General features: G+C 41.2%; 1 protein-coding gene across 1 annotated transcript in view; it reads right to left on the bottom strand.

Annotated features, from left to right (window-relative positions):
- DOP1B (DOP1 leucine zipper like protein B) overlaps positions 1-13,268 on the bottom strand; it is a 112,085-nt gene that overhangs the window by 1,978 nt on the left and 96,839 nt on the right. Inside the window, exons 30-35 of the mRNA XM_069474961.1 lie at positions 13,109-13,255; positions 12,009-12,070; positions 11,055-11,183; positions 2,272-2,408; positions 1,559-1,614; positions 1,164-1,325 (exon numbers count right to left, since the gene is read on the bottom strand). Coding sequence (XP_069331062.1) covers positions 1,164-1,325; positions 1,559-1,614; positions 2,272-2,408; positions 11,055-11,183; positions 12,009-12,070; positions 13,109-13,255 — 693 coding nt within the window. The remainder of the gene's footprint in view (positions 1-1,163; positions 1,326-1,558; positions 1,615-2,271; positions 2,409-11,054; positions 11,184-12,008; positions 12,071-13,108; positions 13,256-13,268) is intronic.

Genomic DNA, 13,268 nt, shown 5'->3' on the forward strand with positions numbered 1-13,268 from the left:
CGGGCTAGAGTGAGTGCCGTGGCGTCAGCCTAGCTCACAGCAACCTCAGACTCCTGGGCTTAAGTGATCCTCCTGTCTCAGCCTCCCGAGTAGCTGGGACTACAGGCATGCGCCACCATGCCCGGCTAATTTTTTCTATATATATTTTTAGTTGGCCAGATAATTTCTTTCTATTTTTAGTAGAGACGAGGTCTCGCTCTTGCTCAGGCTGGTCTCGAACTCCTGACCTCGAGCGATCCACCCGCCTCAGCCTCCCAGAGTGCTAGGATTACAGGCGTGAGCCACCGCGCCCGGCCCCAGAGCAGTGCATTTGTTAAAACCGATGAACCCATGTAGACTCACCATCATCACCCAAAGTCCAGTTTACTTTAGGGTTCACTCTTGGTTTTACATTCTATGGGCTTGGACACATGTATAATGACATGTTGCCAGCATTATAGTGTCATACAGAGTAGGTCCACTGCCCTGAAAATCCTCTGTGCTCCACCCATTCACCCCCACTTCTCTTCTTAACCCCTGACAACCACTGATCTCTTTTGTTGTCTCTGTGGTTTTGCCTTTTCCAGAATGTCACATAGTTGTAATCATACAGCGTGTAGCCTTTTCACACTGGCTTCTTTCACTCAGTAATGTGCAATTAAGAGAACACACTTTTAAAGCACAGACATTTCTACATGACTACCCTCTTTGCAACGGGAGGGCAGAGAGAAGCAGCCTCTGGGCCCAGGCATGAAGTTACAGGAATGAGCAGCTGTGTTGGGCCCCCAGGAAACGTAAGCCTAAGGGGCAAAGGGAATTGGAGACGGCCTGCTCCAAATAAAGGAATTCGTAGCTAATTGAACACAGAAGAAAAATATCTACCCAAATGCAGGGAGGCTCGCCAGTGGGTGACCCCTGTTTTATAAGCATTCAGTAGCAAAAACCACAGAAACAAACTCCCCCCCACTGAACGGAAATGCATTCACAAACACTACTGTGAGCCAAATTCACAAAGCCACAGATGTTACAAGAAATCTGAAACTTGGTGTTCCGAGCTGGCTCATCGGTCACTAGAAACCTGTACTGTGGCTTCCCATAAACTGTACAGAAACAAACAAGTAAAAGTGCTTAAAAGGACAAAAAAACCTCCTCCTTCAAAAAGGACATGATTTTAGCTGACTCACATTTGAAATAAAGGCATCTTGTCAGGTGGAAAAGAAAGAGCCGTGTCCAAGAACTTGCAAGCTGATAAATACAAGAGGAGTTCACTCTGGGGTATCTCCCCCAGCGAGGGCCCATTTCCATCTGGAACTGATACTTTCATTCTCTTTATTTTGTTGCTGCTCCTATAAGTTTGCAGAGAAACTCCTGTTATAAATTCATTCACATCTGCTATAGTCCATTCACCTTTGAAATGTCCATAAGAAGGATTTTCCTTTTAAGAAATTTTCAAAATAGCTGGTCCCTTCACAAATACTTCGAGAAAACAGCATTTGCCATTAGATAACCCTGTATCATAAAGTGATATCTGTTCATCTAGACCAGCTTGTACACATGTGTGCAGACCTATGCCACTTACCTCAATGACTCATCTTCCTCTTTCAGATCTTCTTCAAGCTCTACGAATGTCTGAATCTGAAAAAGAAACATGCATCCAAGTTACTATTTGAGAGAATTGTGGGGTTGGGTTTTGTTTTGTTTTGTTTTGTTTTGTTTTGTTTTTTGACACAGAGTCTTGTTCTATTCCCTGGGCTAGAGTGCAGTGGTGTCATGATAGCTCATTGCAACCTCAAACTCCTGGGCTCAAGTGATCATCATGTCTCAGCCTCCTGAGTAGTTGGGACTACAGGCATGTACCACCACCACACCTGGCTAATTTTTAAAACTTTTTATAGAGACAAGGTCTTGCAATGCTGCCCAGGCTGGTCTCAAATTCCTAGGCTCAAGCGGTCCTCCTGCCTCTGCCTTACAGAGTACTAAGATTATAGGCATGGGCCACCACAACGGCCTGGAAAGAGATTAAACCTACCCAAATTTATATGTATATAAAAAAGTAGCAATTAATATCAACTGGTACAAATTAGTTGGAATAACTGACAGGTGAGAGATCAACTATGATTATAGGATAAAATATTCTCTTTTTAACCAGGAGCTGACTATGTGCTACCAACCTGATGAAAAATAACTTTTAGCTAAAACTAGATACATATCAAATAGTATCTTATATGTTGATGAGAAAGTATTTTTAAAAACTCCAACCTTGGCTTTCAAGAGTACAGTACTTGTACTCACCAATGCAGAGACCATTATTGGCCACAATGAAGTCAAATGTTGAGGAGATATTCTTAGCAGCAAAACTCTGAAAAAAAGAAACATCTGAGCAGCAACTGTGGGTGTCTGTCCAACTCTGAGATTGTCTGTCAGGCGTTCTAAGGAAAGAAGATTTTAAAGACATCACACAAATATACAGTTTGGGGTTTCTCATTAGACAAAGAAGAAAAATAAAATTGTAACTGCTTTGATCTCTGATAACAACCCAGTGTAAGAAATGAGCGTCAGGGGATGTTTTTGGGCAACTAGTCTCTTCTTTGTGACGTTCAGCAGTTCATGGCCCCCGCCAAAGGAAGGGGATGGAATGACTCTTACACCCCTGCCACAGCTGCGCAGAGGCATGAGTATCTGACTCTAGAAATCCACTGAATGACCAATGACCACTTAAATTTCCTCTAAGAATATAAATTATAATACACAGAAGCCAAAGACAGTCCTTGGTGAGTGATGGACTTATACAATCATATAGATTGGCAGGCAGATGACTCCATATTTTGGGGGTGGTGGGTGGGAAGTAGAGCAAGTGAATAAAATAGATTCATCAGTAAAGTTTAGATTTGATGGTCATGGCAAAAACTTTAGTTTCTGCAGGGGGAAAAAAAAAGTTGCAAGGTACACTGTCTAACCCCTAACCGTTTTCCCCCTTGAGATAATTGTTTGTAGAATGTGATTTCTCCCCTGCAGCTTAAGGTTTCTTAGGAATGTAACAAATTGCTATAGGAAACAGCTGAACAACAGTCATGCTAGCTAAGATTTGCTGTAGTACATTAGCAATAAACTTCCTCTTGTTTGAGCTGTTAGGTTGGTGCAAAAGTAATTGCGGTTTTCAACCACAAATTTTAACTCATTATAACTAGGCTCAGAAACATCTTTATTAATCAAAATAGGAACCATTACAATCAACACATTTTTGCCAACAAGAAATAAGTTTGTTTATTCCATGCTTTGGGATTTGAGGAAGTCTTGGAAAGCATTTCTCCATCCTGCTGGTTGTGGAAGCATTTTTGAGATGCTTGAAGAAGTGGTGGTCGGTTGGCAAGAGTTCAGGTGAATATGGCAGATGAGGCAAACTTCGTAGCCCGATTCGTTCAACTTTTGAAGCACTGGTTGTGCACGTTGGTTGTGTGATGTGCAGTTGGGCATTGTTGTGGAGAAGAATTGGGCCCTTTCTGTTGACCAATGCTCACTGCAGGCATTGCAGTTTTGGGTGTATCTCATCGATTTGCTGAGCAGACTTCTCAGATGTGATGGTTTCACCAGGACTCAGAAAGCTGTAGTGGATCAGACCGGCAGCAGACCACCACACCGTGACCATGACCCTTCTTTGGTACAAGTTTGGCTTTGGGAAGTGCTTTGGAGCTTCTTCTCAGTCCAACCACTGAGCTGGTAGATGCCTGTTGTTGTTTAAAATCCACTTTTTGTGGCACATCACAATATAATTGAGAAATGGCTCATTGTTGCGTACAATAGGAGAGGATGACACTTCAGAAGGACGATTTTTTTGATTTTTGGTCAGCTCCATGAGGCACCCACTTGTCGAGCCTTTTCACCTTTCCAATTTGCTTAGAACAGTTGACACTGAGTTCTGCGGCAACTTCTCTTGCAGTTGTAAGAGGATCAGCTTCGATGACTGCTTTCAACTTGTCAACTTCCGATGGCTGGGCACTGCGCTCCTCATCTTCAAGGTTCTCGTCTCCTTTGCAAAACTTGAACCACCACTGCATTGTACATTCGTTAGCAGTTCCTGGGCCAAATGCATTGTTGATGTTGTGAGTTGTCTCTGCTGCTTTACGACCCATTTTGAACTTGAATAAGAAAATCGTTCAAATTTGCTTTTCGTCTAACATCATTTGCATAGTCTAATATAAAATAAATAGCAAATAAGTCATTGGCCAAAAAACATAAAGAAATGTGCATTAAAATGATGTATAACAACCACATGTAAGAGTGTATTCCAATATCAAATGGCAAATTTCAACAATACTAAAACTGCAATTACTTTTGCACCAACCTAATCGCTTACGTGGGTTTTTATTCCTTGTCTTCAAAGTACTCTGACCAAATGAAGGATCATGCATAGCTCAGACACTTGACAAGCAAACTAGCATTTTTAAGATGTATTTTGAACTTCTAATTCTGGACAAGATACATTAAGCATATTACACCCTATTCCTTCTCTAATTGCAACAGAACAAAATACATAAACCGACTATCAGAAAGCTGAAAGGTGGAGGGAAAAAAGGCAAGACTGGCTAAAAACCCCCGGACTTAGGGAATGACCTGGCAGTGAGTCTCTAGGGCTTCTTTATTTTCTATTTTACTCTGGCCTGGGCATCTGAGAAGACTATATAATTTGGAATGTGCAAAATTTCAACATGAGTGAGAAAAGGTAATAAAAAGCCACCAATGCTGAGATAATATGGAGGTTAGAATTACTGGCAAAGGGCCGGGCATGGTGGCTCACACCTGTAATCCCAGTGCTTTGGGAGGCCAAGGCAGGAGGATCACTTGAGAACTCTAAGACCAGCCTGGGCAAGATAGCAAGACCCTGTCTCTACAAAACACAAAATAATTAGCTGGCATGGTGACGTGAGCCTGTAGTCCCAGCTGCTCAGGAAGCTGAGGTGGGAGGATTGCTTAAGCCCAGGAGTTCGAGGCTGCAGTGATCTATGACTACACCACTGCGCTTCAGCCAGGGAGACCCTGTATCTTAAAAAAAAAAAAAAAAAAAGGATTACTGAAAAAAGATTTCAAAGCTACTATCTAAAAATACTCCAATAATCAATTGCACACACTTGAAACAAATAAGAAAAAAGAAAGTCTCAGCAAAGAAACAGAAGATATAAAGAAAAGCCAAATGGAAATTTTAGAACCAAAACTATACAATCACAGAAATAAAAGAACTCATTGCATGAGCTCAAGAGCAGAAGTTGAAAATAGATTTAATAGCAATTATTCAAACTGAACAAAGGAGAGAAAAAAAGGTTGGGGAAAAAACCCCCAGAGTCTCAGAGACAAGTGTGACAATAAAAGATCTAACATTTGTGTCATCGGAGTTCCAGAAGTAGAGGAAAAAGAATACAGATTGGGAAAATATGTGAAGAAATAATGACTGAAAACTTTCTAAATTTGGTGAAAGACACACATCTACAGATATAAGAAGGTGAATGACTTCTAAAAAAGGACAAAACCAAAGAAATCCACACCCAGACATATCACAATCAGACTTCTGAAAACTAAAGACAAAGAAAAAAATTCTTGATAGTAGTCAGAGAGAAATGACACATGACCTAAAAGGGAACAGTAATTAGAATGACAGATTTCTCATCAGAAACCAGGCAGCCAGAAAGAAATTGTACATTTTTCAAGCATGAAAGAAAAGAACTTCAACACAGAATTCTATTTCCAATGAAAATATTCTTCAAGAATGAAGGTTAAGGAAAAAAAAAAAACAAACTAAAAACCTGAAGACAAAACAACAACAATGAAGGTAAAATAAAAACAAATAAAAATACTCTAAATGAAGGAAAACAAAGAATTGTTGCCAGGAGGTCTGCTCTAATAGAACAGCTGAATGGAATTCTTCAGACAAAGGAAATGACAATGGAAGTGACAGAGAACAGATCAGCAGTTTCTTGGGACTAGGGCTGGGTAGAGGGTGTGACTATACAGGCAGGGACCCGCGGGAGTGGGTCCTTTGCAGTGATGGAAGAGTTTTGAATCCTGGTTGTGGTGCTGGCTACAAGAACTTGCATATGTGATACTCGCATAGAGCTAGACATACACACAAACAAACACATACACAAAAAGAGGGCACGTAAAAAGCTGGTGAAATCTGAAAAACACTACGGTTGAGTTAATGGTATTATTCCAACATCAATTTCCTGGTTTTGATAATAGATGACAATTATGTGAGATGTTATCCTAGGGGAAGCTGGGCCAGTAATACACAGGAACTCTCGGTACAATTTTTGTAACTTCTTGTGAGTTACAAAATCTTTTGAGTTCTTAATCTATTTCAAAATAGGAAGTATTTAAAAAAAGTAGTTTGTGTACAGATAGGGCATATTTTATATCAGTGATCCAAATTAAAGCTAAACCCATAAGTTTATTTTTTAGCCAAGAAGATTTATTTTAGAACCTAATTTTCCTTACCCTCTGATATTCCTTTCTTAGCTGAGTGATGACCTTGCAAGCTTAACCAGTCCTCGTGAGCAGAGCTACAGAAACCCGAGCCAGAGTGCCTGCCCCACTGGTACAGGCTGTGATGGCGTGGGCTGGCCACTCAGTCTCACCGAGCCCTCCTTGTCCTCTGTGAAACCAGAGTGAGAGCCCTGTGCTGCCTACCCCAAAGGGCACACATGTCCTGCTCATGACCACAGCCTATTGTTGGGAGCCAAAGGGCTCAGATTTCACTTCAAGCTTTGCCAATTAGTGGCAACAAAACTTTAGGCAGGTGCTAATCTCTCTGAGTATCAGTATCTTGACGTAAAAATAAAGCTAACGCATCCATGACAACGAGGAAGACTTAAAAGATGGGAGATATTCCAACAGACAGGGATGAGCCGCACTCATCCAGCTCAAAGGGAAGAGAGAGCTTCCTCTAGATCTTTCTGACCCCTTAGAAGACCTCGTGAGAGACAATGCCTGTCCTCCTCTCATTATAAAAAAAAAAACAACAGCATTTTGCCCTTGTTTTTTTAAAAAAATAATAATTATTTTAGGCTTAAAATAGTTTCTTTCATAATCACTGTAAAGTTTAAAATAATTTTATTGCATATATTTAAGGTGTACAACATGATATTTAATAGAGTTATCTCGATACACATATAAATATTGAAGTGATTACTACAGTCAAGCAAATTAACAATCAAATCACCCCATACACTTATATTTCTCTTTTGTGCAAAAGCACCTAAAGTCTACACTCTTGGCAAATTACCAGTATACAGTACGACATTATTCTGTAGTCCTCCTGTTGTACGTTGGATCACTGGCCTCATTCACCCTACATAACTGCACCTTTGTGCCCTTCAACCTGCATCTTCCCACCTCCCTCAGCGATGTCACATTGCCGTCACTCTGAGCTGAGACACACCGAGCTGCTCAGCTCCCCACCCCGTGCACTTCTCTCAGTGCGACTTGATGGTACCATAAAATCAGGGGAAAAGGACCCCCAAATGGTATCCCAGAATGGAAACATTAGAAATTCTCTCTTCCTGCCTCTTTTGATTGGACCTAAACCACTGACAGCTCAGAAGCTTCCAGACTCGTCTATTCCTCTGAGGTAGACCTGGGCATCATTGCTCCACAGGGCATCTCGAGGCCAGTAAAGGGTCCCAAAACTGCCAGAGAACACTGAATTCTACCACCCCAGGACCTCATGGAGGCTGGGCCTATCAAGGGACAGTCCTGGGAATGATGACAGTTGTGGGAAAGCGCTTTGAAAACTGTCAGGCATTCAAAAATGAGATGGGCCAAAATGCTTTATTTTTTTAAACATGCAGTATTTTTAGAAATACAGCACTATGACATATCCAAAATGAAGGGCACTTATTTAGAAGTTCCTCTTTCCCAAAGAGCTCAAAAACCACCTCCATTTTAAGTCAGCATTATGCTGACTTTATATTATATATTATATATGCTGACAATATATATGAATAAGTATATTTTAATCATGTTTAACATTACTACTTATAAAAGAATATATTGTTAATATTATCATAAGTGTTATATATTATGTCATAACATAGATATATAATTATATATCACACATATTAATATACAACATATAATGTGCTATACATAATATATATCAAATGTATATACTGTCATATTGCCCCTGTTCTCTACCTCTCAAAGGAATGATTTCTCAGAAATGCTGGATGTTTAAATCTTGCCACAGTCAAATTCTCCACACCATTGTTTGAGAAAGGCTGTTGTTTATTCTTTTTTGTTTGGTTGAAGCTTCTAAACATCTAATAGTGTCTCTCTAGCTATCTGGGCCTCACCCCAAATTTGAGAGGAGTGTGTGGAGGGAAATGGGGAGAGAGAAGGAGCAGGCATCTGCTCTCAGATGGAAAAGGCCCTGGAAGGGTCACAAGGCATGAGACGTTCTTCTGTTAGCTTCTCTGCTCTTTCTTCTATCCAGAAAGTAGACTGAACACCTCCCTTTAAGACCAGTGTCCGTGGCTAGGTTTAGAAAGCACCCTCCCAGATGCTGCACGGGAACTAAAGAAAACAGGATTCCTGTTGTTCTTTTTCCCTCCATATTTTGTAGGGAGGCAACAAAGTTCAGCTTTGACCCTGCTATCAGCCAAAGCCTTTGGAAGGCCGCCATCACCTTTATAGCACTCCTGGTCACCATCCGATCAAATCAGTCTCCTCTCACAGTAATTCCAGCAAGCCACACCCCTTGGTCAATATCTTGAGTCAATAACTTTTCAAAAGAAAAATTAGCCAGGTGTGGTGGTATGTGCTTGTAATCCCAGCTACTCAAGAGGTTAAGGCAGGAAGATCACTCGAGCCGAGGAGTTTGAAGCTACAGTGAGCTATTATCCTGCTACTACACTCCAGCCTGGGTGACAAAGTGAGATATCTGAGTATCATGTATCTTAAGTTTTCAAGATATTATGAGATCAAAATCCTTATGAGCATTACGTGTTAAGGTTATGTTGAAGAAGGAAGGTATTTTATTATTGCCAATATAAATTATCATAATTAACAACTGTGAAAGCTGTTAATGTTTTGAACTAAAACAATTAAGAACTTTCCAACAGTTAGCCACCTGGGAAGGGGGCTGAGAATTAGATTAAGAGCCATCAAGATGACTTTAGGAAGAGCACATGTGTTCTGAGCTGACAGATGTTCAAAAGAAAAATTTTTAAAAAGGGCAAAGTAAAAGATTTATATCATAATTCTATCTGAAAACAAGCCAAATGCCCTTCCATTGGTGAATGGGTAAAGAAACTATGGAATGGAATACCATTCAGCAATAAAAAGAAATAAGCCACTGATAAATGCAACAGAATGGATTAATCTCACATTATACTAAGTTAAGGAAGCCAGACTCAAGGCCTGCACACATCTATATGACATTCTGGAAAAGACAAAACTATATGAACAGAAAGCAGAACAGTGGTATTAATGGTACTCATTGCATAGTGGTACTCATTGCCACGGACTGGGGCAAAGGGGAGGAGTTCACCACAAAGGGGCATGAGGGACCTTTCTGGGATGATGAAATGTCTTATATCTTGACTGTGGTGGTGGTTACATGACTGTAGGTGTTTATAAGAATTCATAGAACTGGCCAGGCATGGTGGCTCACACCTGTAATCCTAGCACTTTGGGAGGTCAAGGCAGGAGGATCACTTGAGGTCAGTAGTTCAAGACCAGCCTGAGCAACATAGTAAGATCCCATCTCTACCCACCCTCCCACTCCCCCAAAAAAAAGAAAAAGAAAAAGAAAAATTAGCCAAGTGTGGTGGTATGTGCTTGTAATCCCAGCTACTCAAGAGGTTAAGGCAGGAAGATCACTCGAGCCGAGGAGTTTGAGGCTACAGTGAGCTATTATCCTGCTACTACACTCCAGCCTGGGTGACAGAGTGAGACCCTGTCTCAAAAAAAAAAAAAATCCACAGACATGTATAACCAAAAGAGTGACTTTTACTATATATAAGTCATACCTTAGTAAACCAGACCAAAAAAAAAAAAAAAAAGATTTATACTATAATTCTATTATTTGTAGAATTGTTTGTTACATTAGCCTTTATAACATTAAACAAAAAATCCTTCAAGAATTGTATTAATTTTATTTGATTGCAGTTAGGCTGTGAGTCTTAAGGAAAATAAATTCCTATATGAGAATTCTCTCCTATCTTAGAGGATGGTGAATTAAAAATAGAATGCCTACTTTACCACCGCGACATTTTATGAAAAGGAAAAAACCCTGAAAATCATATAATATATCCATCCACAAGAATTCATTTTTGATGCAATGAAAGAAAAATTATTAGGGAAAAATTAGGTCCTGCTGTAAAATCTTGCTCCTTCACTGCCTCCAGTTGCAAGTGCTGACTGAGGGAGTACTGAGGGAGTACCGAGTATTTTGACTGCAGGAGAAATCTAGCAGAAAACAGTGCTGAGAAAGTATTATTTGAAGTACTGCATTGCCAGACTTCAAAAAACTACCTAATAAAAAGTAATAATATAATAATGAATTTTTAAAATAAAGTTTCAGATTTATGAATATTTCTGAGGTTCTTCTAGGAGAACTCTTGCAGAGTACTAATTTCAACACGATCATGCCGAAACATGCGGTGGGCTTCTCTAGCAGCCGCCCACCTCGGCCCCTCAAGGCTGTCTCTGTGGGTGTGGGTAGAGGGGTGACCATTGTAATGGGCTGAAGGTCCCCCCAAAACTCATGCTGAAATTTAATGGCCAATGTAATGGTACTGGGAGGTGGGGCCTTTAAGAGTTGATTAGGCCACGAGGTTCCACCCCCATGGGTGGGATTGGTGCTGTTATAAGAGGGTGAACTCCGTCCCCTTGTGCTCTCTTGCCCTTCTCTGCCCCCTCCGCGGGACGACACAGCAACAGGGCCCTTGCCAGATGCCAGCCCCTGGATACTGGACTTCCCAGCCTCCAGAACTGTAAGCCAATACATTTCTGCCCCTTAAAAATCACCCAGTCTCAGGTATTCGGTTACGGCAGCACAAAACGGACAAACACAGTCATCTTACCTTGTATCAGTGGCAGGTAAAGGTGGTATTGATCAAGTTCTCCACTGAAGACAGCAAAAGCCTGGCGCTTTAACAGCATGGCTTTCTGCTCAAAACTTGAGAACAGTTTTAAAGAACTGCTCTGCATATCTAGAATAAATATAACAAATATGTTTCACTTAGTGAGAAAACCACAATTAGATGTAAGTGATAGGAAATTCAAACAAGTGTGATTACTGTCTTCTCTAGTGAAAAATTATGATCTTGATTAAGTAAGAGCATGTGATTATTATTCTCATGTGTATTTTAAAAAAATACGTATTTCTTGGCCTGGCACGGTGGCTCACGCCTGTAATCCTAGCACTCTGGAAGGCCAAGGCGGGAGGATGGCTTGAGCTCAGGAGTTCGAGACCAGCCTGAGCAAGAGTGAGACCCCGTCTCTACAAAAAATAGAAAAATTAGCTGGATGTTGTGGCTCACGCCTGTAGTCCCAGCTACTCAGGAGGCTGAGGCAGGAGGATCTAATGAGCCCAGGAGTTGGAGGTTGCTGTGAGCTGTGATGACACTGCAGTCTAGCTGGGGCAACAGAGCAAGTCTCTGTCTCAAAAACCAAAACCAAAAACATATTTCTTTAATGATACTTGATTGGGCATTCGATGTGGATGTGAGATGTAGAAAACTACTGCTAACAAATTATGGAAAATATTACTTTCAAAACAAATGTCAAGATGTGAACCTGGCTGCTTTCAGCTGTATTTCTCCATTATAAAACTAGGAAAAGCTTGTCAAGGCACTCATGTCAATAGATTGGAGCCGGACAGACTCATTCATTTACTCCTGATGTCCCATTATAGTTTGTGGCTTGGGCAACACCATGAAAGGTTTGAGTAGGGTTCTGCAATACATGGTAAAAGCTGGTTATGATGTCATTGGCCCTTTAACGTGTGACCTCTGTGCATGTAACATAGAACTTACTCATTAAATCCTTAAACATTGTTTTCTCATGAGTCAAAAGATGGTCAATAATCGACTTCCAGCTGGATATTAAAAAAAACCAAAGTTAATTAAATTTACAATGGATGATTGTCTGATTAAAAGCATCAAGAAAATAACATGCCCCTTTAAGATCTATCATTATAAAAACTGCTTTCTGAAAAGAGGTTGGTGACACAAATAGTTTTTGTGTGAGGGAAAGCTAAGCTAAAGTTTTCATTTGTAATCCCAACACAGGAAATGAAGAATGACCTTTCCAACTTACTGCAAAGAAAGCATAAATGGAGAAGGCACTCTGGACTTTCAAGGGCTGCCCTCAAATATGTTCACACAGAATGATGCTCATATGATCACGCTGATGGAAGGAAGTAGGGTAGTGAAGACGAATTCCACCCTTAGCTCCCACTTCCAAACAGGCTACCCCAGCAGAGCAATAGGGTCCCTGGGATGGAAGCCGCAGGGCACCAAGCAGCCCTCTGGCTCTTCAGGCCATATAAAAAGGCCGCCCCAATCTCCACCCTCCATCCCGGGGCCTCCCTCTCAATAACAGACTCCCTTGGCCAAGCCAGGGAGGGTTCCTGCGTGGTGTTCTCCATCTCCAAGGGAAAGGCCCCGGAAGCACTTCTCGCATCTGTGTCTCCGTGGCCCTCCGCCTAGCCTGCTGCAAGATCTCAGCAAGAACCAGCGAGCGTAAGCTGAGAAGCGAGGTAAAGATACCACCAGAGGCACCAGTGGGCTCTGGCATCTTAACGTTGGTCAGATATTTTGTGATTACAAGATAAAGTAGTACTAGATAGACCAAGTATCACTGGAACCCCATGTCACGCTCTTTAGGAAAAATATTCTCTTTTAATTAATGAAATTCTTCTTTTGACAAAAAAGCACCTTTGTATTTTAAAAGACTTCATTCCTTTCCCACGAACGCATGGTTACCATGTGAGCCTGTGAATATCATTTCCTATTATTTGGGTTGGTGCTCTGGGTCTGCTTCCATTTCAGGAACAAGAATTAGTTACATAACCCCCCAAACAGTTTCCACTTGAAGATTCAGAGCACATTTTTATCAGGACAGCATTTCTTACTGAACACAAGAAGTATCCATCTGAAAGAAAGTGGGGTCCATGAACAGTTCGAGGACTTCCTTCTTCCAGGCTCGCTTGGTGTAGGCGTAGCCGCTCAGCGAGCTCAGCAGCTGGGCCCCCGCCCGGAAGCTAGGAGTGTTGTAAGTGCTAAATGGGAGTG

This window comes from Eulemur rufifrons, chromosome 7 (genome assembly GCF_041146395.1).
Source record: "Eulemur rufifrons isolate Redbay chromosome 7, OSU_ERuf_1, whole genome shotgun sequence".
Taxonomy (NCBI): domain Eukaryota; kingdom Metazoa; phylum Chordata; class Mammalia; order Primates; family Lemuridae; genus Eulemur; species Eulemur rufifrons.